The following is a 27,663-nucleotide window of genomic DNA, read 5'->3' as shown; positions in this document are numbered from 1 at the left end:
CAGCATGAAGTGGGTTCTGCTTCGGTGCAGTGTTGTTTCTTTGAGGTCTCACAAGTTTAGAGGCACGTCGGTGCCTGGTGCATGTGGTGCTGGCTCCATCGCACGTGGTCCTGACGCAGTCCCTGCCCTCCAAACACAGCGGGGAGGTGCAGAGCTGCAGGAGGCTGATACTCCCTGGGAGCTTGGACAAGGTGCTTCTGGAGCACCAAAGTGCCCCAGACTTGCTAAAGGCTGGAGCTATCTGGGGGAGGTGGAAAGACCCATGGAGACCCTGGTGAAAAGGCAGGCTAAGAGCCGCTGGCAGAGACCTCTGGAGATCCCCTGGTCCAGCCTCCCTGCTCCACCAGGGTCACTAGAGCGGGTTGTCCAGGACTGTCTGGTTGGGTTTTGGTTATCTTCAAGAACGGAGACTCCATCCTCTCTGGGCAGCTTGTTCCCATGTTTGACCACCATCAAACATTTCCAGATGTCTTCACCTTTCCTCACAGGAGCAATGCTCCAGTGCCTTAGTCTTCTTTGTGGTCCTTCATTGGACGTATTCCGATATGCCCCTGTCCCTATTGTACTGGATGCTGCAGTCCAGATGTGGCATCCCTGGGGCTGAGCAGTGGTAAACCCCAGGATACCGTTGGCCCTCTTCACGATGAGGACACATTGCTGGCTCACGTTCCCCTTGGTGTCCACCAGCCCAGGCTGAGGACACGAGCCAGGAGCCCAAGGCTTTGAGGGGCAGGGGGCAGAGGGACAAGGCTGTGCGGGCCCTCCTCACCCTGCCCCAGGCTCCAACACAAGGTTTGAGCTCTGCAGCTGTGCCTGGGGCGAGCTGTGGGCCTGGATGTCTCCCCCATTCCTGCCACGCACTGTGCTCAGGTGCCAGGCATGTGGTCTGGGGCTCGGAGCCTCCCCCTACATGTATGTCCCCTCTGGCAAAGTGCCACCATGTCGAGCGGCTGCTGCTCCTCAGCTGAGCTGGTGCTTCCAGGTGGATCCCTGTGAGGCCCGGAAAGGTGCATTCAGCTTCCCAGCTTCAGGAGCAGAGTTCACCAGTTCTGCTGCTGCTCTGGGCCTTCCCTCCCATCCTGGGCAGTTTACGAGACCCGGGGAATTCCTCAGCCCGGGCCCTGGCAGAGCTGAGGGCGCTGGGGCGGGTTGTGGGGCTGGACGCCACAAAAGGCGGCCGCGTCTCTGCCCACTCCGCGGGCTGGGCCTGGCCCAGGCTCAGAGACTGCCTGGAGCGGCCTGAAACGGTGCCAGCCCCGAGCCCGGGGGAGGAGGGTGGCGGGGACGCGGCGGGGACGCGGCGGGGACAGGCTGGAGCACGTGTGTGCGCTCGGGAAGGACTGAGCTGGCTTCATACAGCCCCGAGCCCATCCTGACCCTCAGCGGCTTTGCTTCCATTGCTGTGAAAATCCAAGTGCTGCCGTTTTCCCTGTGTGGAAGTGAAAATTTCCTTTCTAGAGGAAATTCAGAAATATGGAGGTCTTTGTTTTTTGTGCAAGGTGGTATCAGTGTTCCCTGTAGCTGGGCAGTGCTCTGTGCATCCCACAGCCTGCATGGGAAGTCACCCCGTTAAACACACCCAGATTGATGACTGGTAGGGCAAGGGTTGGAAGCATCAGGGTTGACAGAGTAAGAAGCTATTGGATGATGTGTCATTGTCTTACATTTTATGCTTGTACCTTGCATGAAAGAAATGCTTTAAAATTGTCTTTAGAGCAGATTTTTTGCCTTGAATAATCCAATTTCCCTGGTGTACCTCAGGAACTCGACCCCCTCCAGCCAGACATCCCCAGAGCTCGTGTTCTGATTTTCTCTCTCCTGTTTTCCAAGTGCAAATGCAGAGATTGGGGCAACACTGCAAGTCCGCTGATGGATAGATGGATAGAAATGTGTTTGCAGAGGAAATAGCTCCCTCCATTTAGGGTTTTGCCTCCAACTGCCTGCAAAGGTCCTGTCACCTCGATTGAAGCAGAGGAGAAGAGCAACAGGCTCATGAATCCCAGGCTCTTTCAGCAGCACAAAGCTCCCCATTAGGCATTTCCCAAAGCCTCTCCTTCTATATATTGTTGGTTTGATCATTCTGGAAATTCTTAGTGTGATAGGAAATAGTCAAAGGGAGGAGTCTGTTTTGCTTTTAGGATGAGATGCAGACAGTTGCTTTGTTTTTTTTTTCTCTGCTTCACTTTAAGCTACCAGGAATAGGAAGGACACATTGCTCGTGCATGAGGACAGTGCCAGGCTCCACCAGGGAGCAGCCCGTCCTCCTGTGCCAGTCCTGGCTCCCGCAGGAGGACGGTGGCTCAGCTCCCCCACCACGGCTGCACTAGCCATGGAGTTGCTGATGGTTGTGTTTCAGGAGGAAGAGGATGGATGTGCTGCCAAGGGTGTATGCTGGGCTGCTCCTCCTGTCCCTGCTCTGCACCACGGGCCTCTGCCAAAGGAACAAAAGTGAGTGTGGCCCTCATGTGTCTGTTCATGATCTCTGCTTGCTCCCTCTGGGGATGTATACCACCCTGCTTTGACTCTTGGAGATCAAAGTCTTCGTATGGATAATTCCGTTAGATCTGCCGTGTGCCTTCCCTCTTGTCTGTCAGCTCCCTGGCAGCTGGGACACCCAGCTGCTGATTTGTAGCCATCTACCACAGAACACCCGTGTAGAATTCCCTCTGACTTCCTCAGGAACAGGATCTGCCCTTCTTGTGCCCTTCCACAACCCACCCAGTTCCCCATGCTTCTGCTTTTCCCCTAGATAACCGATGCGTGTTATCCCGGGCCAAGAGCTGCACTGAGTGTATCCGCGTGGACAAGGAATGCTCCTTCTGCACGGATGAGGTGAGAGCTCACAGGGGAGTGTGGGACTCTGCTTCCAGGCTGGTTTCACACCCTGTAGATGGAGAGATCCTGCCACCCCGGCTGAAATCCAGAAGAGGAACTTGAGCGCAGTCAGATGTTGACTCAAACTGCTCTCTGCAAGACTGAAAGCTCTAAAAACATGGATTTCCTTGGCTTGAGCAGCCTGTGCTGCCAAACAGAGAGGAAGGGGAGTTCAGGGCAAGCTGCCAGAAATACAGGAATTTATCAGAAAATGCCTGCTTGACAAATCTGGGACTCCTTGGGGACGGTGTGTGCCAAGCCGTGAGGGAGAGCCTTGCTCCAGAAGATCCAGTGACTCACTAGCTGCAGCATTTCCCTGGTGCCCGTGGGGCATTGGTTATTCTGTGCCTGGTTCATCCCCGCCTGCCTCCTCCTCTCCTGCTTGCAAAGGCTCACCAGATCTAGCCATCTGGAAAGAGGAGCCAACTTTCTGACCACTGTCCTGGCCTCTTTTTGTGAAGATTTGCTTCTTTCTGTATTTGTAACATTCTTCCCCTGTTGCTGCAGAGTTTCAAAGAGACTCGCTGTGATTTTCGGGAGAATTTGCTGCGATACGGCTGTGGGGAGGCCAGTATTGTGTACATGAGAGGCGAGATGAGGACTCTGCAGGTAGGTGCTAAGTAGAGGTTTGTTGTTCCACTTCTTCTGGAGGGTCCTGCTCTGTTCAACATCCTTCAATTCCTTCACCCTCCTCCAGCCTCTTGTGCAAGGAAAATACACGCCACTTTTTATGTAGGGCCTACTCAACACCAACCCCCTCTCTTTGCTGGCTGGGGGAACCTATTCACAGCCAGGCCTAGTCATTCTATTTAGGATGTCTTTTCAGATGAAACAGATGTATGCAAAATGCCAAGGTCTGGAGGAGGTGGAGATGACCCACTGGGCAGACTAGGGCCTGGGGATGGCTGGCTCAGCAGCCAGTCTCTACCTGTACATGAAGGAAGGGTGCACAGTCACCCCTGGCTTTCCTTTTCCCAAGTTTTCCCCTTCTCATTGCCACCTTCTCGTTGTATTTGCGCAGGAGATGAAGTTCATCCTCCTCACAATTCTCTTTCTTCACAGAATATCACTATCAGCAAGTCCCACAGGAGGGCTGAGGTGGCCCCCCAGAGCATGTTGATGCGGCTGCGAGCTGGGGAGGAGATGAGCTTTGACATGGATGTCTTCCAGCCCCTGGAGAGCCCTGTGGATCTCTACATCCTCATGGACTTCTCCTACTCTATGTCTGATGATCTGGACAACCTCAAAAGCATGGGACAAAAGCTAGGTGAGACCAGGGCTAGGAGAAGAGGGGGTAGCCAGACCCTGCACTTATGAAGGCAGGTGACTCTCTTTTGCCTGGGATCGTGAATTTTTGCCAGCACCAGAGAAAGGTATGCAACCCACAAAGGGCCAAAAGGCATCTATGTTAATTATGTGCCATCTTATTGCTGCTTTGTGCAGGTCTCTCCCAACATGGGATGTGGCCTCTGGTCTTGCTGGGCTCATCATGTGTCCTATCTCCTATTCAGCCCAGTAAGGGCGCTGGTGCCCTGCAGAGCTGTTCCGAGCAGTAGCTTTGTCAGCTTGAGCCTGTAGGGATGATTTGGACTCTAGGAGAAGCACCAGTCTTGGAGAGGAACCACCAAAGGCTAGATGGCGTAGGTTTCTACCCACCCCTCTTAAAATAAGCCTCCAAAAAGCTTAAAAACTGACAGTTTGGAAGTGTTGTCTAAGACCTGATGAGCCAGGAAGGTAGCAGAGAGAGGGAATCTTACCTGGAGCAGCAATCTTGCAGGATTACCTGGAGCAAACAATCTCTTTGTTCACATGTCTGTTCCTTCCTTCTCCCAGCAAAGTTCCTGCAAGCCCTGACCAGCAATTACACCATTGGATTTGGCAAGTTTGTGGACAAAGTCTCAGCCCCTCAGACAGACATGAGACCTGAGAAGTGAGTGAGGCTGATGGGGCCACAAGGATGGGTTGGGAGCAGAGTGGGGAGGGCAGGTACCACAGCTACATTTTATTTCTCTCTTGATCTTCTCTGTTTGCAGTGCAAGAGCTTCTGTCCAGCTCTTGCTCTCTTTGTTGTGAATCTCTGCTTTGCAGCCTCCCTGCTCTGCACTCAGGGCTTGCTGTAGCACAGTCTGCATCATTCCTTCACCTTTCTCTCTGGCCTTATCCCTTCTACAGCTCCTATCCCTCCTCACAGGGCTGCTGATTTGTCATTTTAACTTGATGTTTTCCCTTGACCAATCTTTCCAAGAATGATCTCCCGCCCTAAGACCCAGAGAGTTTGGATGGGTGTCCAGCTGGCTTAGGTATCCCAAGGGAGATGGAGCCAACTTTCACACATGCAGTCCAGTGCTAAGAGCTGCATGTGGACAAGCAGTGCCTTGCTTGGATGGGTGACACATTTGACAAATTCATTTGCAATGAGACCCACCCCACGCAAAAGCCTCACTCTTTTCTTCTCTTCTAGGCTGCGTGAGCCCTGGCTCAATGCTGATTCCCCCTTCTCCTTCAAGAATGTCATCCGCCTGACCAGCAACATTGATTACTTCAGCAAGGAGCTCAGGAAAGAACGCATCTCTGGCAACCTGGATGCCCCCGAAGGAGGCTTTGATGCCATCCTGCAGACAGCAGTTTGCAAGGTGATGGTGGCCAGGAAAGGAGGAGCTGTGTGTGTATGCGGGGAGTGCATTAGAGGATAGAGCCGCTTGCTTCTGGGTAATAAATGGAGCAATGCTAATGTGGTAATGAGGGAAGAGAGAAGCAGTGCATTGGGCAGCTAATGGCACAGTCCATGAGACCGGATTTCGGGTTCAGCCACCCTCTGTTCTTGCCTCTCCAGCTTGCTGCTTCTGCTCCTGGTACTGAGTTGTTCTGCATTCCCAGTTCTTTCTAGATTCAGACCAGACATGTAATTTATCTTTCTGGTATTTGATATAACAGGCGGAATCTAACAGCGATAACTAACGGGAATTAGTTATCAGACACCCTGTATGCTCTTGCCTCTGTACTGTCCCACTTTGTGCTTGCCGGGGTGAAATTCCGCTCCTTGGAAAAACCCTCACTTGGGCTTGTCCAGTTGGCTAAGGGAGACGTACAAATGGATGAGTGCAGCTCCAAACATGTCCACAAAAGCAAGGACTTGTCTACTCTGTACACATGTACCTTGTACTGCCTAGCCAGGTAGACCTCATATGCCCTGGGTTACAGATGGTGGAAGCAGACACCTGCTAGCTTGGATTCCCAAGCCCACATGCATCTGGTGGAGCTGATAAGGGGGTGCCTTGCCCCTTCTTTTTGCCAAAGACCCTAGTGGTGGTCAGCTGATGAGTTCAGGTTCTGTGTGATGCTTTGGTGATAAAAGGTCCCTTCTGCCCCTCCTTGGCTGCAGGATAAGATCGGCTGGAGGAAGGACAGCACTCACCTGCTTGTGTTTTCCACTGAATCTGCCTTCCACTATGAAGCTGATGGCACCAACGTCCTGGCGGGGATTCTGAGGAGGAATGATGAGCAGTGTCACCTAGATCCTGATGGCACCTACAGATATGACACCAAGCAGGATTATCCTTCAGTGCCAACCCTGGTGCGCCTGTTGGGACAGCACAACATTATCCCCATCTTTGCTGTCACAAACCATTCCTACAGCTACTATGAGGTGAGGAGAGCCTGGTGGTATGGGAGCCTCATGGGCTTAACTTCTTTCAGGACCCTTCTTCCTCTGTCTGCAGCTCAGCTATGAGGAAGTAGAGGAGCCTTAGTGGTGGTTCTGGGCCTGCTTTGCTGTCTAATCCTGTTCATCCCAGCCCTTTCCAGGCTGGAGCAGATAAGGTTATATTAAATGGTTGCTCTACTTCCTCAAACTCAAGTATAGAGAGCCTCACAACTGGGCAACCAGGGCTCCCCTCAACATTGGTGGCCGCAGTAGATGCTCAGCACAAGTTACTGCTCAGCTTCTGGGCCTGTTACTGCTGTGGCTTAGCAGGCTTCTCTCTCCTTGCAGAAGCTACACAAGTATTTCCCCATCTCTGAGATTGGGGTGCTCCAGGAGGACTCTTCCAACATTGTGGAGCTGCTTCGCACAGCCTTTGAGGTAATGCTGCTCTCCAGGGCCTCAGTCTTGCTCCCAGGACAGATGAGGGGGGATCCTCCTGTCAAGGAAAGTGGAAAAGGATGCCCTGAGTGACCCCTGGGGCAGGGGGTGGTTGCAAGGCTACTCTGCAGTGATTCCCTTCTGCCCACATAGCGCATCCGCTCCAAGATGGACATCCGGGCTGACTTTGTTCCCAAAGCCATGAAGACGGAGTTCACCTCCACCATGTATGAAAAGACAGAATCCGGCTCCTTCCACATCACCCGAGGCGAAGTAGTAAGTCCCCATGGGAGGTGTGGGCAGCATGCAGAGCTCTGCTGCAGTTTTGCCAGGGCAGGCGAGCAAGGCACAGCGTGGCTGTTGTCTGCCTGTGTCACGTATCCCCTCGCCCTCACGTGCCAGTGAGCCAAGCAGAGCCACCTGCAGCAGGCTCTTTGGGCAGACTTGGCTCACCTGCGTGTGCCTCCCTTTCCAGGGCAAGTTCAACATGCGTGTGAAGGCACTTGAGTATGTAGGCAGTCAACACGTCTGCAGCCTTCCTGAGAAAGACCGGCAGGGAGTTATCCACGTGAAACCCACGTCCTTGAGTGACAGCCTCCAAGTCCAAGCCTCTGTCATCTGTGACATGTGTCCCTGTGAACAGGTATGGGAGGCTACGTGTTAGGAGAACCCCAGTGCTTTTCCCGTCTAGCCAGGAGTGGGTGTGCCAGCATGTGCTGGTCCCAATTTGCTCCTTGCTGGCAGACACATTCCTCTATTTTGGTGCCAGCAGCTCTGAGCTTTTAAAGCAGGAGGATTTGTGTTGTGGATCTTGGTGCTGTGAATGTGCAAGCCGGGGTGGTCAGTGGCACACTCGGGGTGCACAGCTGCTGGTCCTCATCCTGCTCTGAGGCTGCAGGAGTGAGAATTGCATCTGCCTGTGTGGTGGCAGGCAGCTCTGCCTGCTGTCTTGGTGGACAGGCTCACTCACAAGTGGAATGAGTTGGTTTCCCCTGGCTCTGACTCCCAAGATGGCATGGGACATGCTGCACCATCTCTTCTCTCCTCCCTTACAGCAACAGGAGTTAAGCTCGCCCAAGTGCAACTTCAATGGGGACTTTGCCTGTGGCCAGTGCATCTGTCACACGGGCTGGTAAGGACTTTGTCTAGCGCTGTACCCATTCTGTGGTTCCTGGTGTCCCTGGGCACACATGCTCATGCCAAGGACATCCTGCCTACGCGGAGGCATCAGGCCTCGTGCCCCGCTCCTGCCTCTCTCAGCATCTCTTTCCCCCATCAGGCGAGGGGACGCATGCGACTGCTCCCCAGCCTCGTCCCTCAACAACGAGGCCTGCATCCGCCCTGGGGACGTGGAGCCGTGCTCGGGCCGGGGCGAATGTCTCTGTGGCAAGTGCCAGTGCTACCCCGAAGACCTGAGCCTGCGCTTCGATGGCGAGTTCTGCCAGTACGATGTCCTGCAGTGTCCACGCACCTCCGGATTCCTCTGCAACGGTGAGAGCAGCTGCCCCCGGGTTCCCTCCGTGTCTCCCCTCCGAGGAGAGGGAACATGGGTCCTGAGAGTGGTCCTGCTTCTGACAGCTCCCTGTGGGCTGGCATCAAAGCAGCCGAGATGGCTGCTGGAGCAGTGTGATGGTGACAGGTTTGTGGCACCATCAGGTAGATGACAAGTGTCCCTGTTGTGAGATGCTTTGAGGAGAGAGGTGCTCCATGCCTTGAGCACATTGCCACAATCCCTCTCCTGCCTCAGGCACTGGCAGGTCACAGTGTCCCACAGTGCAGAAGTGGCATGGACTGGCACTGTCCCACTGCACAGCTGGCAATGGGCTGCGGGGACTCCATGCTAGGAGAAGCGGGATACAGGGATAAAGCACTGGAATCTGCTTGAGTCCTGGGTTCAGGACAGCCTTTTGCAATGCCCTGAAACTAAGCGAGTTGGGGCAGCCCATGGACAGGGCAGGGGCAGCGACGTGGGCCGAGGAGCCCCTTGGTGATGTCTTCTGCATTGCAGATCGCGGCCGTTGCTCCAAGGGCGCGTGTGTGTGCGAGAGCGGCTGGGAGGGCCCCGGCTGCGAATGTCCCACCAGCAACGACACCTGCATTGACAGCAGAGGAGTAAGTCCTGTCCCCAAGACCAACCTTACCCGAGAGAAGAGCACCCCAGGAGGGACAGCAGCAAAGTGCTCCAGGGGCTGAGATTCAGGGCTCATCCCCAGTGCCCTCGGGTGTCTGTGGTTGCTCTCGGATGTTGACTGCCCCTTTTTCTCTCCAGGGCCTTTGCAATAACCATGGGAGATGTGAATGTGGCAGGTGCATCTGTGACACAGTTTCTCTGTACACCAGCTCCACGTGCGAAATCAGCTACTCCCTGGTAAGGCTCAGCCCCAGGGTCCTTCTGGTTTTGTCCCTCCTCTGTCACACGTGGCCAGGGAGGGCTCTGTGCTGCAGCCCAGGGCTTGCTCTGCCCTCCAGTTCACCAGCAGCACTAAAGTCATGCAGCTGTGCAAGATGAATTTGTGTTTACCTGCGATTTTTGGAGGGACTGCATCTAGCAATCAGAACCAAGGTTTAAGCCATGACTCTTGGCTTCTCTTTCTGATTTTCCACAAGACTGGAAAAAGTCCCTTTGTGGCCCATGAACAAACACATGTTAACCTCATGACGGGAGACAGCAAAGGTAATCTGGTCGTATTTTTGAAAAACCAGCAAAAAACCTTTGTAGAAAATCTATCACCCCCTCAATACAGTGTGTCAGAGTAAGAGATTTTGGAGGGATTGTGAGCACTCAGGTTCTCCCATCCGAATGCCTTGAGCTGTTGGGTCCGTGCTGCATGGGGTCATGCATGGACTTTCTCACATGCACTGTTTGCATTTGGGAGGTGTGCAAGTCAGACAACAAAATTCAGACATGAATCTAGGTTCCCAGTTGCACTCCTGGCTTCATCCTCATTCCTGCAGGGCTGTGTGGGAGGGAAGCAGTGATGCAGGAGATCTGCACTCTCCTCTGCATGGCCCCTTCCTGTCCTTCCCCTGGGTGGCAGATCCAGATCTGCTCCTCTTGAGTCCCTTCCTGATGCTTCTGAGCCAGACAAGGAGCTGCTGCCCCCCAGTCTGAGCAGACCCTTACTCACCTCATCCAATAAACGAGAAAATACTCACCCGGCTGCAAGGGATGAAGCTGTGACCATCTGCCCCAGGGTTGCCATTGCCTTGTCTGTGCCAGTGCACAGTGTCTGTGTTAGCTGCTTGCTTGCTCTTCATCCCTTCTCTCCTTGTCCTGTCACAAGGATGCAGCTTTGCTGCTGTTCGGCTGCCTTTCAGTCTGTTTTCTAATGGTCTCACCTTGGGTTTCCCTGCAGGGTTTCCAGGCTGTGTGTGAGAGCATCCGGGACTGTGTCCAGTGCCAGGCCTGGGGAACAGGGAAGATGAAAGGGAACTGCAGCAGCTGCCACCTCCAGGTCCAGATGGTGGAAGAGCTGAAGAAAGGTACCAGGAGATGCAGAGCTGTGTGCGGCTGTATGCGATGTCCTGTGCGTGTGTGTGTGCCTGTTCCTCATGTTTAGTGCTGGGTTCCTGCTCCAGATCCCCTTGAAGCCTCTGCCTTGTCTTTCCATTTGCAGAGGAAGCCAACGAGCACTGCTCATTCCAGGACGAGGAGGACGACTGCACATACCACTACACACTGGAGGGAGATCCGAGCGTGCTCCCCAACACCACCGTCCAGGTGCAGAAGCAAAAAGGTGAGCAGGGACCCAGCAGGATGGGACCCAGCAGGAGGGGAGGTGCAGTGTGGAGTTGGGGTTAGCTGGGATGTGCACGCACAGCACCTCTTCTCCCGGCTTTGCCGTGTGCTGGGTCACACTTGGATCTCACATGAATGCTACGAGGTGGATAGTACCCCAAGAGCTCAGGACCTTTCAAGATCAGTGCCCTTTCACTGCTAGCACCACTGGGGAAAGACACAAGGTGCAGAATAGCCCCTTGGGATGAACAAGTATTTAGAGATGAACAAGAGCAGAGAGGTAGGAGGAGACCACTCCATGGGCAGTTTTCCTATGTGAGCACCGAGAGAGAAATTCCTGGGCCAAGCTTGGTTGTTCCATCCCTAAAAGAGCTATTTGACCCAGCCTCTCCCATCTGTCCAGACCTCCCCTCTTCCCTCCTTTTGCACCCTACACACGCAGCCCAGGGTTTTTAATGCCCCTAAACCATGGTGGGTGCCTTGCTGTTGGTTGCAGAGTGCCCTCCAGGAAGCTTTCTGTGGCTCATCCCACTGCTTATTTTCCTGATCCTGCTCCTGGGCTTGCTGCTGTTGCTCTGCTGGAAGTTCTGCACCTGCTGCAAGGTGAGTTCCTTGGCCTGGCTGTTCCCCTGCACCACAGAGAGGGCAAGGCTAGTCCAAGAAGGAGCCTGCACTGAAATCGAGGCTTTGCTCTTGAAAAGTTGACCTTCAAGTCTGTCTCCTACTGAATAGCTTGGAGAATATGCCAGAAAAAAAAAAGAAAAAAAGAAAAAAAGTGTTTCTGCTTTTATTCCCTGACCAGCTAGAGAAGCTGGTGAGGACAAATGGAAAATATGCTATGTTGGTAGGGAATAGGACAGCCCTATGGAAATTGGTGGGAATTCTGCCAGAGGCTTCAGGAGGAACCAGATAAAGGCCAAAACGTGACAAATTTCCATATTTCACCCAGCCTCCAGCATGGCCAAACTATTAGTAGCTGGGTCCCACTAGCATTCAACACCTCTCTTGTTGTTTTTAGGATTGCAATCTGATTTCCCCAACTAAAGGGATGTCTGGTTATAATCTGCTTTCAGAGCACCACTGATCTCTGCTCCCACGCTGAGGATGTGAATGTCCCTAGCTGGAAACATGTTTTTTTGGTTCGTGGCCCCTGAGTGACCATGTGTTTGCTCATTTGTTTCCTAGGCTTGCCTGGCGCTGCTTCCCTGCTGTGCACGAGGTACCGTCCCTTTGAACTGGGGGGAAAGGGACATGAGGGGTTCCCTGCCCTCCTGGCCAGGAGGACATACTGAAATGAGCCTCTCTCCTCCTCCCTGGGCACAGTAATTTCCTGCGGTTTGGGGAGACTAATCAATGGAAAGTCCCTGGCAGAAACTCTTGGCCAAGCAGCCCTTTAAACTCCTGTCCTGCCCTGTGTATGTCTGCAGGGAATCTTGCCCTAGTGCTCGCCCACCTTGTGTCTTCCCTAATGTCCAGCTGGGGTGATCAATTCTCCCTGTTTGTGAGCACCCCATGCCCTTTCCACCGTCTGGTCAACTCTCCCAACTCCCAACACCCTTGGCTTTGTGGAAGCATGAATGATTCTGCAGGACAGTGTTGTGTTTGGTGGGAAGTTGAGTGTCTCCAGTTGTCCCAGTTGATCTGGTCTCTGACCTACCCACTGCTCTGCAGGCCGCACTGTTGGCTTCAAGGAGGACCACTACATGCTTCGCCAGAGCCTCATGTCCTCCGACCACCTGGACACCCCCATGGTGCGCAGCGGGTCCCTCAAGGGCCGAGACACCGTCCGCTGGAAGATCAACAACAACGTTCACAAGCAGGGCTTCACCTCCCTCGCCGCCACCAACCCCAAGGAGCTCAGTAAGTGCCTTACGTGAGAAACGGGGCCAGGGTAGGGGGCTGCATAAGGAACAGGAATCCTTTGTTGTTGCCTCCTTCCTCCACCATCACCTCCAAGCCCCTTGCAAGGTGGTTTGCTCCATCCAGGGTGTAGTTGAAGAGCATGTTCATGTGTCCAGGCCTGCACAGGAGCTGTGCGTAGCTTGGAGAGCTCCTGACAGCCTGGCCTGGTGGCAGATGTTCCTAGCCTGTGTGTGAGGTCTCCTTAGCTCAGGTGATCCAATCTAGATAGCACCTCCTCATCAGTCCAGAGCAATCACTGGACACAGAATCCTTCACAGGCTCCTGGGAGCATCTTGCACAGAGCTTCCTAGTAAGCACTCAGGTCTCAGAGGGTTTTCTCTGCTGGTGCTAGATGAGGTTGGGTGCCAGGGATAAAGAATTTGGACACTCAGCATCATGATGTCTCCATGCTTCTGTCTTTGGTTAGGTTATTTCTCTCACCAAGACAATGAAGGAGTCTGACCACAGAATTTCTTTTCTCAGTTCCCTATGGGCTGTCCCTGAGGCTGACCCGACTCTTCACGCAGAACCTTCTGAAGCCGGAGAGCCGCGAGTGTGAGCAACTGCGTAAGGAAGTAGAGGACAACGTAAGGACCTGAGCACGTGGCAGGGTTTGCTCCCGCGGGGAGGGATGGGAACGGGTTACAGCCGTGCTGAGGTGTTTGCCTTTGCCTACCACTGGGGAAAATGAAAATCCTCTGCCCTGGAAATTTAAAAAGTTCTTGTAATGAAGACTCGATTCTTTCTATTGCTGAGCGAAAGCAGAATTTTCCCATGAAAGGCACAAATCTTAAAATCACAGCTCTAAGAATTATCAAAGCATCATGTTGCTGAAAAGGTTTGCAATGAACCACAGCTTAGGGGTCCATGCTCTGGAGCTCCTGTTTGGCTTCAGTTTCCAGTGTAGCCTCTTGCCCCATCCTAGGGAGATGGCAATACAGCCATCCTGGAGTATCCCGTCACTGCCACACAGCCTGGGTTAGCATTCCCAGACCCTGGTCCTCAAGCTCCCTGGGTTTAGAGGCTGCCAGCTCCATCGCAGGGGCTGCTGCAGGAGAGGGGAAGTGGAGTGGTCCCCTCTGCTGGGTGTGGAAGGGTAAGAGGAAGGGGCTTGGGGAGGGCCCCCGTTTGGTGGCCACTGTGACCGTGTGCTTCAGGATGGGGGCTAGCTGCTAGGGTGGGGGCTTACAGCTATAAAAGTCCCTCTTGTTCCTTGCAGCTGCATGATATCTACAAGCACATTCCTGGCTGCCACAGGGTCCAGCAGACGAAGTTCAGGTGAGTAACCGGGGAGGAGACCCCAGGGCCTCCGCTGCTGAAGGAAGGCAGGGGAGGGCTGGGATTTGGATGTGATGCTGGAGGGTAGTGGGGTCCGAGACTCATTCCCCAGCACAAACCTGAGCCTAGTGCAGCGCTGATGTTCCTTCACCTGCACAGGGATCTGCAGAGCAGAACTAGCTCCCTTTCGCACATGATCTCTGCTACCTCTCACTATGTGCCTGAGACACCTTCAGGCAGTCGCAGGTCCTCAAAATTCCCACTGTTGTCAAAGATTTCAGTCCTGTGCAGAATTTGGAGTGCTTGGTGCAGGCTGGAGGAGTCTGGAGACGTCAGCACTCTGCAGGGAGTGTTGTCTACTCCCCGTGGCTCTGAGCGGATGTGATCTCCCCTCCGGGCATGTTTCTTATTTCATTGGGAAACCTGGGACAGAAGGGAGCAGACAGACATGTGGGAACATGTGATGGGGCCACGGGCTCTGCAGGACATGTTGGCTCCGGGCGCACGGAGGAGCCTGCGGAGCAGCTGCCGTGGCTCAGACCTGTGGACGGCTGTGATTCACGCACAGCTTTGTCTCCTCAAAAGTTTTAGTCACTCTGGTTTGTTTTTCTCCCCAGGGTACAGCCCAATTCTGGGAAACGGTAAGTAGATCCTGCAGGCCCTTCTCTTGCCATTTCTGTGTCTCCGGGAGGGGTGTCTTCACTCACAGCCATGCAGGGTGGTTTAATGTCCTGTTCCCTCGCGAGCCCCCTGAGCTGCTGCACAGCAGCAATGTGAGACAAGCAAACCTGGCCTCAGTATTTAGCTCATTTTTTTCTTTGCACCCGTGACAGGCAGGACCACACAATTGTGGACACTGTGCTCACTGCCCCTCGGTCGGCCAAGTCGGACATCATCAAAGTGACAGAAAAGCATGTTTCCCACGAGGCTTTCAATGACCTGAAGGTGTCACCAGGCTACTACACCGTGACCTCGGACCAAGGTAGGGAGCAGACCCCACCGCTGCCTCCCAGCAGGGCAGGGGGCATCTGCCACCTCTCATCATCACCCTTTGCCCCCAGATGCTCATGGGATGGTGGAGTTCCAAGAGGCTGTGGAGCTGGTTGATGTCCGTGTCCCACTCTTCATCAGGGATGATGATGATGATGAGAAGCAGCTGCAGGTGGAGGCTATTGATGTCCCCACTGGCATCGCAGAGATTGGACGCAGGCTGGTCAACATCACCATCATCAAAGAACAAGGTGAAGGGCTTCAACTGTGGCATGAGACCAAGGGCATTTGTGTGACTAGTGTCCAGACACTCACATGCCTTCCAAGGAAGGCACAGTCTGTGCTTGAGCTCCTCCAGATCATCTGATTATTCTGAGCAGGCAGCAAGGGTAGAACTGGCAAAATGTTCAGCCCCAACAGCAGCCTTTTACAAAAAATTTGCAATCAAGGGTGACGTGAATGCTGTTCAGAGACATCTTTTTGTTTTTAATGTATTTGCTCCAAGTATTTGCTTTTCATATTTCTTCTCTTTTGCCCTTTTACAGTCAGCAGCCTCATCACCTTCTTGCAGCCAACCTATACTCACAGCCGCTTTGACAAAGTGGCAAAGATCCCTGTTGTTCGGGAGATCATAGATGATGGGAAATCCCAAGTCACATACAGGACCCGAGATCTCACTGCCAAGGATGGCAGGGTAAGGAGTGCAGAGGGAGTAAGGAGCTCTGCAAAAAAACACTGAATCAGGCTCAGAAAGGGGACAAGGGTGAGAGGGGAGATGGCAGATTTTGAGTCTTGTACAAGGGCAGAAATTCTCCATCTCCTGCTATTACTCACTGGGCCTCAGTCTTCCCACCAAGGATACTGGGAGGTGAGGAGGAGGTTCACTGGCAAATGAGAAGGAAGCTCATGGGAAACCACCTTACGGATGCTGTGGACTGGAATCACACTCCTGTTCTTTCTGCAACAGGACTATGTCTTCACAGAGGGTGACCTGGTCTTTCAGCCCGGGGAGACCCGGAAGGAGGTGCAGGTCCCGTTGCTGGAGCTGACCGAGATAGACACCCTCTTGCACAACCGCCAGCTCAAGCAGTTTGTCATTGACCTCCTCCACCCAAAGAACGGTGCCAAGATTGGCCAGTACTCCCAGGCCACAGTGACCATCGCTGACCCAGGTAGGGGCTGGCAGGGCAGCCGGAAAAATCTGTGCCTGTGAAGCCAGGCTGTTGCGGGCAGCTCCAGCCCTGCTTCTCACCTGCAAAACGGGGATTAGGATGTTCATCCTGTAGATGAACCATCACAGGTGGATCTGGGCCTCCCTCTAGAGGCAGCAACGTGTATAGACGGTGGGTGGGAAGACAGAGGATGAACTATATTGCAAATGGATTGGATTCTTTGATCCTTTACCTTGGAGGCCTGAATTAAAAGGCACAAAGTTGGAGGACACCCAGGCATTGCTGGAGGATGTATGCAGAAGCTCCTGTGGCTGTACAGGCAGCCAAGCTACAGAGTGTGCAAGAAGCACCCTTGGAGCTGCAAGATTTGTCATCAAGTCGGATGATAACGTGAAAGTATTTACCATGGTGCTCGCCATGAATATTGAGGGGAAAGAAAGGAGGCCATTTGTCACTGAAGCGATCAGAAGGGCTTCCTGAGGTGCATCCTAGGGGGAAAAAGGATCCTCAGTAGCTCTTGGATGGACTTGATGAGTTTCTGGAAGAAGCAAGTGGGTGACTTGGGAAGGTTCTGCCCATCTTGTACTCTTACCATAGCTGCCCAGTGCAACCCAGTCAATATATTTTGGGGATGTCATCTTCATGTGCCTCAGTTTTTCTTCACTATGAGGGAGCTCTGCTCCCCAGGAATGCTTTGAGATGTTCAAACAGTAACAACCAGGCAGTGCTGAGCAAGAGACACTTTTCCTTGTGTGTGTGGGCCCAGCGCTGACCTGTGTCCTTTTCTCCTTGTGTCTGCAGAGGTGGTAGATGGTGTCCCCTCACTGGTTGGCCTAAGTCAAGTCCCCCAGACTCCCAAAGGCCGCCTGAGTGCCCCACTCAACCCCAATGCCCAGGCTCTCAGCTCCAGGAAAATCCGCTTCAGCTGGTTTCCTCCTCCAGGAAAACCTCAAGGATACAAGGTAAGGGGTGAACAGATCCCAGAGGAGGAAAGTACCCCTTCCTATGGGTGCTTCACACCATACAAACACAGTTGCTTATGCTGAAGAGGCAGGGAGAGAAGGTCTGAACTGAGAGCAGAAGGTTCACCAGTCCTAGTCACCCTCCTTGCCCAAGGATCATTTGGTGGATATGTGATTTGCAGGCAAAGGTTTTTGAGGGTCCATCCCCCTTTCCATTACTTACAACTAGGCAAAGCTCTAGGGAAGCCATCAGAAGCATCATGTCTACTCTGTGTGGGGCAGAAAACTGGACAGTGAAAGCTGGAGGTAGCATGACATGCTCTGTGTCCTAGCCCCCATTTCTGAGGGCTCACGCAACACTTGGCCTTCCCCAGAGCACATCTGTAAAAGGGATGGGGAATTCTTTGCCAGTGCAGTAAGGATCTGAAGGAATCATGATTTTCTCTTATCTCATCAGGTGAAATACTGGATCCAAGGGGATCCTGAGTCGGAAGCTAGGCTCCTCGATGTCAAACCACCATCGGCAGAGCTGAGTAACCTCTACCCCTTCTGTGATTATGAGATGCAAGTCTGTGCCTACAACGCCATGGGTGAAGGGCTCTACTCGGACATCATCCACTGCCGCACGCTGGAGGACGGTGAGTTGCTCTGCGCCCTGTTTCTTCCCCATGCAGAAGTAAGCTGGCAACCCACACACAGCTGGAGGTACAGAGCTCCAGCCCTGAGCTACTGACAGCCTTGGGACCAGGCACCGACTGGTTCCTGCTGTGATGTTCACTGTAATCCTGGAAGGTCCGGGCACCTGAGTGCTTTGGTGATGGGCTTCAGGATTAACTTGCTTTTCCAAGGAGTCAGTAGAAAATAAGAATTGGTGGACAGTAGAGTGGCTACCTCTACAGCACAAAGTGCCTGGGTATTAGCTAGGCTGCACTTTGGGCTCAAAGCAGCCACTTCATGCGTTGGAGGAGCTGTGCCCTGCACCCTTCAGGGAACTGGGCTGCTGAGCTCTGCCCATGACCAAGCCTTGAGCTTTGTTAGCCTCTGGAAGCTGAGATTGACACCTGCTTTTGTTAGCTTTGTCTGTTCCCCTTTCTCTATCACTGTCCAGCTCTCTCCCAGGCTTCTTGTAACACACACAGCTCTTGCCTTTCTAGTTCCCAGTGAGCCTGGCCGCTTGGCCTTCAACGTCGTGTCCTCCACCGTGACACAGCTGAGCTGGGCTGAGCCTGCAGAAACCAACGGGGAGATCACGGCTTATGAAGTCAGCTATGGACTCGTTAATGAAGACAACAGTAAGAGCTCATTTACTGAGTGGGTCAGTTGGGGCAGCTGAGCCAGCCTGAGTGGCTGGAGTGCATTTTCTGTGGGTTGTGCTGGTCCTGCTTTGTAGCAGAACCAGAATGGCTCCAAGCACATTTCTTGCAAGAACCGGGGTTTGGAGAAGTTGCTTCTAGACAACGGAGTCAGAGAGAGTGTAAAGAGAGTATAGAAAAATATCACTAAGAATTTAATCTTGTAAAGGCTTGAGTGCTTAGTAAGTTCACTTCTGTAACATTTTGTGCCATTTCTCATCCTAAAAGTTTAGTCTATATGTCTAGACCTAAGGTCATGATGGCTGTAAGATGCTATTTAGTGACAGTAGCTAGCACATGAGCAACAGGAAATCAGCTGCAGACCGTAGACTTCAGCGTTCAGTTTGGGAATTTCCCCCGAGACCATGTTGTTTGGGCTGTGAACAGCCCAAATAGTTCTCTGCACCTTGTCCCACAGCCAGGTTGTGTCCTGATACCCAGCCTCAGTGAGTCTCTTCGTTCAGAGATGGGTGCTGTGGGATGCTCTCTGTCTTGGAACCTTGTGAGGAATATGTGTATCCATATCTGCAGTACCCATTGGGCCAATGAAGAAGGTGCTGGTTGAAGATCCAAAGAAGCGCATGGTGCTGATAGAAAACCTGCGGGAGTCCCAGCCGTATCGCTACATGGTGAAGGCTAGAAACGGTGCTGGCTGGGGGCCGGAGAGAGAAGCCACCATTAACCTTGCTACACAACCCAAGCGCCCGATGTCCAGTGAGTAACTGCCCTTCAGGCTGGTGAGCAGTGAGGGCAAAGATCATCACCCCAGCTGCTTTTCCATGCCCTGACCTCCCCCTGTGCCCATCACACTGGTGGGCCCTGAGGGCCAGCCTGAGTGTGGCAGAGCCCTACGTGGTTCAAGCTGCATGCCTAATGACACATTCTTCCCCTGCAGTCCCCATCATCCCTGATGTCCCCATCATTGATGCTGAGGGAGGTGAGGACTACGACAGCTACCTGATGTACAGTACAGATGTGCTTCGGTCTGCAGCTGGCAGCAAGCATCCCAGTGTCTCCGATGACTCAGGTATGTTGCTCCAGGTCTTGTAAAAAGTCCTTTTTAACATGCATTCTCCTTAACAGCCTTCAGAGCTTTATTGCTCCTTTCCTTCCACTGGAGATGGGGAGACTCAAGGCATGGAGCTGTTGGAGACCAATTTTTCCAAACCACAGTAGTTCCATCCATGGGGACACTTGACTAGTTGCAATGCAAATAAGACCAGTGTCTCCTTGTCTTAGCTGCAAGATAAAGAGATCTCAGCATGGGTGAGAGAAGCTTTTCATAGCCTTTGCTGTTCACCTTGCCCCTGTTCTTGTTGTTTGAACGTATCATGAAAATGCAGCCAGCAAGTAAGATCTGGTAAAACCTCTGAGTCCCTTGGGATGTTGCCAGGCCAACAGGAGGGAACTTGCAGACTCACAGAACATTTGAGATTGGAAGGGGCCTTTAAAGGTGACCCACCTGCTCAAGCAGTCACCTATAGTCCAGACCCCGTTCAGACTCACCAAGTGATGAGAAGGCTTCGGCCAATGAATCGGATACAGGTGGATACCTGTAGCTCCTGATCTTTTCCTCCACCCCTTCTCTCTTGGAAAAGGCCTGGTTCCCTAGTCTGCTGTATTGGGACAACAAGGACTTGAAATGAGTATGAGAAGGGGAAGATAGGATATAACTGGAATGATGGGCTTTCAGTGAGGATACAGAGTGTCTAAATTGGGTGAGGGTTGGTGATTGGGAATATTCTCCAGGGACTAGGATCCAGGAGTGAGTCCCTGGTCCTTGGAGAGAGCAGAGACAATGGGAACGCCGAGAATCTGAGACAACTGTTCTGCGTGCACATTGTGAAGCGAGAAAACCTCTCCTGAGAAGAGGAGGACAATTGTAGCAGACTCTTCATGACAGTGACAGGCGCATGGTGGGACTTCAACACTTGCCTTTGGTTGTGATGGACATGGGTTGGAACAGCACCCATGGGGCTAGAGAACCCCATGCGTGTCATGTTCCCCCTATCCTCCATTTTCCAGTGATGTGGTCTTTGCCAGTGACTGCCTTAACTCATCAGCCAATGCTTGGCAAGACAGGCCATAAACACATGTCATTTCTACTGGCCCCTTCCCCTCCCCAGCAAGCAGCATGAAGGTGAAGGGGTTGCCCACCATGTCCCCTGCAGATTGTGTCAACAGCACTGCTTACATTATTCCAAAAGGCTCCCGGTGGAAATATGTGCAGTTGTTGGGAGAAGACCTGGATCTTCGTCGCATCACCTGGAGGCTCCCACCTGAAACCATTCCCCGCCTCTCTGGCAGCAGCCATCTCTCCTCAGACACCGAGGGTCTCCTCCGCGAGGAGGACAGTGACGTGGCTACCAGCAGCCTGATGAGGAGCGGGACCCCTGGGCCCCAAGCAGGTGAAGGACATCTTCCTCCTCCACTGAGTGTCCTGTCTCGTCCTGCTCTGAGCCAAGGGGGCTGCAACTGAGTTCTGCCCCATAACGTGTCCCCTTCCTCCCCTTGTGTGCCCATCCTCATGTTGGCGTGACGCACTGTTCATGTGCTGTAGAATCTGCTTCCAAGCCTTCCCGTGGTCTGTCTGCTCATGAGAGTGTCAAGGTAACCCCCGTCTCGGCATGGACTTGGGAGCCTGCTAGCAAGTTGCTTCGGCACGAAGCTGGACCTTCGAGGCAGGAACAAAATCAAACGATACCTGCTAAGTACCACCTCCAAGGCACAGCTCCTCACCTTAATTAAGTTCCCTGAGCCTCCAGGGCTGATCTGCTGGACTGTTAAACAGAAATCACTCTCACATGGGTAGTTGATGTATTGTGACCTGCTGGGAGGGGACGGGAATCTGTCAAGAACAAGAACAGCGGAGCAGAGTTTGCTTTTCAGATCCAGCTGAGACGGGATTCAGAATGAGATCTGGAGAAGCTGCCTCCATAAAGTTATTTTTCTTCTTCCATCTTCTTTTTTAACCTGAAATTATAACTTTGTGCTAACATCAAAGGAGATATATGAGAGAACATGATGAGAACCCCAAGGCAGTGCCCCAGTGAGGCCGAGGTCTGGAGTTACCTTGGGCACTGTGGGCGTCTCTTGTGCTGGGCGTAGGGTGATGTCTCTGTTTATCTGTTTGTTTCCCCCTCACCACTGGGTTATTGTCACTTGTTTTAGATGTAACATTCCCAAATGATATTCCAGAGCAGCTTGAGCTGGGAGGAAGCCAAGGCAGAGTGCCCCTCAAGGCTTTCTGCTTCCTCCCTATGGAAACTGGCTGGAGCAGGAGCCCAGTCCGCAGTCATGATCCTCACTTTGTGCTCTCTTCCACAGAGCACTTGCTGAACGGCCGGATGGATTTCTCCTTCCCTGGCAGTGCGGGCTCTCTGACCAGGACAACAAACACCCACTACCACCAGATGAGCTCGCACATGCAGCAGGAACACAGGGTGATAGGGAGCTCCTCGCTGACTAGAGACTATTCTACAATGCTGATGGGACACGGTGAGTACTTAGATGATGGGGTTGCTTCACTCTTCCATTTTCATGTCTTCAGATTGCTACCCTGCAGATCACTTTGCAACATGGACTATGAATGAGAGATCTGGAAGGTCATGTTCATACCCTTGACTTGCAAGCATTTCAATAAGGCCACTCTGACTATCTATGTATTTTGGAAAGGCTCCATACAGTGTGTGCATAGAGCACACGGGGAAGAGAGACCTAATCCCTGCACTGCAAAGTGCCACTGGGAAGACTGCACCTCCTTGCCTCTCTATCTAGCAGCATGGTTACTTTTCAGCTCTACTTATATTCATCAGGCTGGCATTGAGAGAAAGTTGCAAAAAGGCTCTTCCAACATGAGCAGAGCCTCCTCCTCCTCCTTAAGGAATCCATCTCTGTGTAGGACCCGATACTGGCTGAACCTGCTCTGATGTCTCCAATGATGTTTTTCTCTTTCTCTCTTTTTTTCTCTCTCTTTGATGCTGGCCTGTAGATTACCCAGGGAGATTCCTCCCTCCCATCCATGAAGATGCTAGGAGGACAACCCCACTGTCCCGGAATTTGGGTTTCAGGAGCAGGGCAAAGGTGAAGGGTTACTACCCCAGCACTGGCTTTCGGGACTCTATAATCATGACCGATGGGTCCGCAGGGATTTGCAAGTACATAGGTACAGCTTTATCAAGTGTCTCATCTTGGCCGCGCACCCCATAACCAGCCAAGGCACCGACCACCCGTGCGCTGTTGCCATCCATTGCTCTTCCCAAACTCTCTCTCCACTGCTTGCTGCGTGCTCCACTGATCTCCCTCCTGATCCAGGCTGTGCCTCCATCACACCACTATTCCATTTACAGGTGTCTTCAACTGTGTTTTGATCCATGTGAGCTGATTAACCCTCATCACTGCTGCCATTGTGCTCTAATGAGCTCATCAGCTCCTTGTCCCCTGGCCTCTTCATTCCTAACAAGCTCGTTGTTCTTAGTCTTACTCCTACAGGCCTTTGGAGGACTGCTATGGAGAACGTGTGCTCTACACAAGATGTCCCTCTGCAAACTCATTGACTAAAGCCCCTGACAATTAGGAGCTTGAGACACTGCCTGGAATTTTATCTGTGCATTGTCCAGAAAGCAGCCTCCAACCTCCCTGAGTCTGAGCTTCACCTTGCTATAAGCTTCACTTATAGTCTTGATATGCAAGCATCACAGTGGGCTGAGCTGGTGGGGGACCAAGGACCACCTGGTTTTGGTCCTGACTGCGCCCATCCCTTTGAAAAATCCTTGGAGCTGCTGGGCTTCTCCAGCTGTACTCCTGAGACTCCTTCCAGCAGGGTAAAGAGGAGAACTGGACACCAGAATCCATTGCTGCAAAGTGCTCTGGAGATGGATGAGAAAGAGGGGGCCAGTTTGCAAACTGCAGTTAAGTTCCCACCTTCCTTTGGAAGCCCGGGAGTGTTGGTTGTAAACCTCCCTGCAGGAAATGCATTTTCCAGAGCGGATACATATGAGATGGGTGCAGACAGCCAGGTCCCCTAATGAATGAGAGTGACCAGGCAGCTAATGAAAGAGGAGAGTAGGTGGAAAGTGGCTTGTGGACGAACATTTGGAGGCCATGCCCTGTTGTCCACTTCCTTCCAGCCCATGCTGGGTACAAGGCCAGTCCCTGGCAGAATGACCCTACCTCCCTCTTTCTCTGCACCAGGAGCTCAGGTCAAAACCCCCACCTAGTCCGAAGATGTCCATGAAGTACTTAGTAGACTGCACAGGGTGCTCAGGATGAGCGAGGAGGCCATGCAGAGCACCCTGCTCTGATTCTGCTACCACAGAGAAAGGGGCTGCAAAGTTTGTCACATCTGAGAGCAGTAGCCTCAAAGCCATGGGACCCTGTCCCTTATTGCAGGTGTGCAGAGCTTGCAGAGAGGACATCTTGCCATATTCTCCCCAGATCATCAGGACCATCCTACGCTTGTGCGTGCTGCTCCATCCTCTCCCCCAGCCTCCTTAGCCCCTCACCCTCAGATCCATGACGATCCCTTCCTGCCTCAGATTCCAGGATGCCGCTGGGTGTCCCCGACACTCCCACACGCCTGGTGTTCTCCGCGCTGGGACCCACCTCCCTGAAGGTGAGCTGGCAGGAGCCCCACTGTGAGAAGGAGGTGCAGGGGTACAGCGTGCAGTACCAGCTCCTCAACGGAGGTCAGTGAACACGCAATGGGTCCCTGCTGTTGGGGTGGGGGTCTTTGACGGTAGAGGGTCTGTCCCACATCTTTTGGAATGGGTCCCAACTCCTCCTCTTCCATAGGCTTGAAGAAATGACTCACCTGCCCAGTACCTCTCATCCTCCCTTTCTGCCAGGGGAATAATTCATGGAGTTGCTTTTGGGGTCGCCTCTCCTTTTTAAAAATCTTTTGGCCCCCTATCCACATCCCCTCAAGATCTTATTTGAAGTTTCCTGCTATTGTAATGGAGCTGGAGGAAAGATTGGAATTAAAAATCTTTCATTTTTACATAAAACTTGGGGAAATGTAAGTGAAAAGTTTTCTTGGCTGAAAACCTCTGGTTTTGAGTTGTTGTTTATCCCAAGCCTTTTTATTTATTTATTTATTTTTGGCAGCAGCATCTGGGCCTGTAGGCGCCACTAGCTGCAGGTGGCAAGTCTGATGGAAGTATCTGGAGAAGGGGCCCCAGATCAGTTTTTCCAGACAATTTGGGGTTTAGGCAAAAGCAGCTTTGCCTTTGTGTCTGAGACACAGTGCTGACCTCCCTGTTCCCTGCGTATCCCAGGAGAAGTGCACCGGCTCACCATCCCCAACCCCAGCCAGAACTCGGTGGTGGTGGAGGACCTGCTGCCCAACCACTCCTACATCTTCAAGGTGAAGGCCCAGAGCGAGGAAGGCTGGGGCCCTGAGAGAGAAGGCGTCATCACCATCGAGTCCCAGGTGGACCCGCAGAGCCCGCTCAGCCCCGTACCAGGTGAGGAAGACAGCGGATGAGGCAAGAGGAGGGTGATGATGATCTCTGCTGCTGGGTACAATCCTGGGTTTTACTGTGTTCTCTCCTTAACCACATCCTGAGCTCTCCTTCCTTCCTTTCACTTGGAAATTGGACTTTTTCCCCCTAGCGCACTAGCCTTGTAGTAGCTGTGCAAGCAGCTGACACCTCCCAGCTCATTGCATGAATGCTGGCTGCAGATCCCACCCAGGCTTCTCCCTCGGGCCCCCTGGGTCACCAGCCTCTCGTTTGTGCCCATGCAGGTTCACCATTCACACTGAGCACACCCAGTGCTCCTGGACCTCTGGTTTTCACTGCCCTCAGCCCTGATTCACTGCAGCTCAGCTGGGAGAGACCCCGCAAGCCCAATGGGGCCATCCTGGGCTACATGATCACCTGCGAGATGCTGCACGGAGGAGGTAGGTTGCCAGCTGACAGTGGGGACGTGAGGCTGATTCTAGATTCAGGAGATGCTGGATTTCAGTGCTTAGCATTTTTGCATGGTTTGGTATAACAGATGTGGTGGGAAGAGGAAGGACCCTTGGTCTAATACAGTCTAAGCCCAGCAGAGGTTGGTTGCTGAGGATCAGCTTTATGCTGTAGAGGGGTTGTTTTAACAATAAAACGGGGTGTGATTGTACAGGCTGCAGGGGGCACAAAGCTTAGGGGAAGTCAAATCCTCAGCCAGAGTCGGGGACAGTGTGTTTGAAGGGACTGTCATCTCTCTTCAACCCTGGTGTGTCTGTGTGTATTAGGGGAGCCCAGGAACATCTATGTTGAAGGAGACAACCCAGAAACCACCCTGACTGTGCCTCAACTGAGTGAGAACATCCCATACAAGTTCAAAGTGCAAGCCAAGACCACCCAAGGCTTTGGGCCAGAGAGAGAGGGCATCATCACTATTGAATCTCAGGACGGAGGTACAGTATTGCTTCTTTGAGGAACTGCAAAGCAAATAAACTTCTCGGAACAAGCAAATGTTGGGTCATGGCTCCTGGAGTCCCTTTCAAGCTTTGGTGGTGACTCCATTTTCCATCTGCACAATGAGGACAATGTTGTACCTTCTGAGCACTGTCCTGAAAGACGCAGTGAATGAGGGAGGATTGTAAAAACCTATGAATGTAATTTATTAAGTATAATTTATGTAGTTGTACATGTATCTGGATGTTACTTCTTGCATTGCACAGGTCCTCAGTGCTCCTAGTTTCTCCTAAACCTGCCTTTGATGTCAGCCAGACAGGTTTCACAAGCTGACTTAGTGTTTGTTGTCCAGGTTTGAGATGCTGGAAGCTCCTTGTCATTTCCTGGCTGACTTACTCTCTTTTCCACAGGCACTTTCTCCCAGTTTGGAGGACAGCAGTACATGAGAGAGGAAGTGTACAACTTCCCCACCGAATACACCACCAAAACCAGCATCAGCCATTCCTCACTGGATCCCCACTTCACAGGTAAGGGCTTTTTGCCTGCTTTGAAACCTTTGGAGACCAAAGGCTACAAATGCTTGTCCAAAGGCTGGAGGGTGCTTATACCTCATATATGGAGGTCTGGGAGGAAAGATCCTTCAAATGACCATAGATGAAGAGGAACAGACTATTTCCAAGCCCTTTTCGCTGTTCTGCGCTGGAAGGCTGTTGCAGTTGCTTTCCTGGTGCTACCTGGTTGGAAGCAATGACGCAGAGGGAACCCTAAGTTTTCAGAGTCCCCTGGGTGATATTACTAGTGGCCAAACCAAAGCTCTTCCTGCAAGGTTAGAGCTCCGTGGAGAAGAGAGACCAGTCTGATAACAGAGGGATCACAGTGTCCCATGTTGTCGCCCTTGAGTGCAAGCAGTCATGGGCTTGTGCTGCAGCCTGCAGAGTTTGGGAGATGTTAAGAAATCCATCCCTAGCAAAGTACTGAAACACCTGACTAGGGAGGTTCTCCATCAATGAAAATGATGTTTAAGGAGACACCTCCACTGTTAATCATGCAGCAGAGCTGATGCTGAGTGCCCAAGCTTCCTCCCTGTTTTCTGCTCCCGTGCCTGGCCATGTCCACCCAGTACTTGGCATGACGTGCTGACCGCTGAGCCCCTCTCGTTGCAGACGGCATGCTGATGACGAGCCAGCGGGTGGAGAGTGCCAGCAGCACCCTCACCAAGCAGGTCACCAAAGAGTTTGTGAGCCGGACTGTGATGTCCAGCGGGACCCTCACCAAGCAGATGGAGAGGCAGTTCTACGAGGCTTGAAAGAGGGGAGGCTGCCTGTCAGCAGGATGGTGCCATTCAGGCCAGCGGGACTTTGTGGGACGAACCCAGGGCTGTTCATCCAGACTCTGCTTCTCCTATGGGCAAAGACCTTCCATGGCGCTTCAAGCTCTAGACTTCTCCCTTAAAGCCCAGTGTGCTCGAAGCTCTGCACAGCTGGGTCATCAGGTGTGTACTCACCATCCAGGGCTCTTCCTCCCCTGTCTGGGCAGCCTGGGATCTTTTCTGCAGAACGTACGAAGGGAGATCTTCCATGAGCAGGGAGATCTTCCCTGCTCGCTCCAAAACCCTCCCTCAATGCCCACCCACCCAAGTATACCTGCTACTGCAGAAGCTTCAGGTGTCTCAGTTGCTGCGGCTTCCCCCTAAAAACAGAACAGAACAATTCATGGGTCCTCGGTTTTGAGAGGATTCAAACTGACTGCATCCAAATACATCCTGATTTATAGAGGGTCACAGTTTCCATCTCTTCTCTGGGCTCCCTGGCACATCTTCCCACCCCTGTGGTCTCCTGCAGGGCCACAAGGAGTTTTAGTTGGTGTTTGCTTCCACCTCCCCGTGGGGACACATGGCAGACTGGGGGTCC

At 52.7% G+C, this 27,663-nt stretch overlaps 1 protein-coding gene across 1 annotated transcript; it reads left to right on the top strand.

Annotated features, from left to right (window-relative positions):
* Window positions 1-939: 939 nt before the first annotated feature.
* On the top strand, window positions 940-27,130 carry ITGB4 (integrin subunit beta 4). Its single transcript, XM_088535854.1, has 40 exons — window positions 940-982; window positions 2,750-2,832; window positions 3,382-3,483; window positions 3,937-4,141; window positions 4,708-4,804; window positions 5,336-5,507; window positions 6,257-6,520; window positions 6,866-6,955; window positions 7,109-7,231; window positions 7,431-7,598; window positions 8,011-8,087; window positions 8,235-8,446; window positions 8,964-9,067; window positions 9,225-9,323; window positions 10,312-10,438; window positions 10,573-10,692; window positions 11,191-11,297; window positions 11,880-11,913; window positions 12,366-12,554; window positions 13,080-13,183; window positions 13,816-13,874; window positions 14,492-14,515; window positions 14,708-14,856; window positions 14,936-15,115; window positions 15,410-15,558; window positions 15,832-16,036; window positions 16,838-16,998; window positions 17,456-17,636; window positions 18,153-18,290; window positions 18,882-19,064; window positions 19,246-19,377; window positions 20,558-20,758; window positions 21,678-21,848; window positions 22,342-22,515; window positions 23,888-24,037; window positions 24,626-24,814; window positions 25,096-25,251; window positions 25,588-25,752; window positions 26,164-26,280; window positions 26,917-27,130. The coding sequence occupies exons 1-40, from the start codon at window positions 940-942 to the stop codon at window positions 27,057-27,059; spliced, it is 5,547 nt and encodes a 1,848-aa protein (XP_088391980.1). The 3' UTR covers window positions 27,060-27,130.
* Window positions 27,131-27,663: the final 533 nt, after the last annotated feature.

Source organism: Tinamus guttatus, unplaced genomic scaffold (genome assembly GCF_059628265.1).
Source record: "Tinamus guttatus ecotype Peru unplaced genomic scaffold, ASM5962826v1 Tinamus_guttatus_pri_ptg000649l, whole genome shotgun sequence".
Lineage (NCBI taxonomy): Eukaryota > Metazoa > Chordata > Aves > Tinamiformes > Tinamidae > Tinamus > Tinamus guttatus.
The sequence above is the reverse complement of the archived record's forward strand: the minus strand, read 5'-3'. Positions and strand labels throughout refer to the sequence as shown.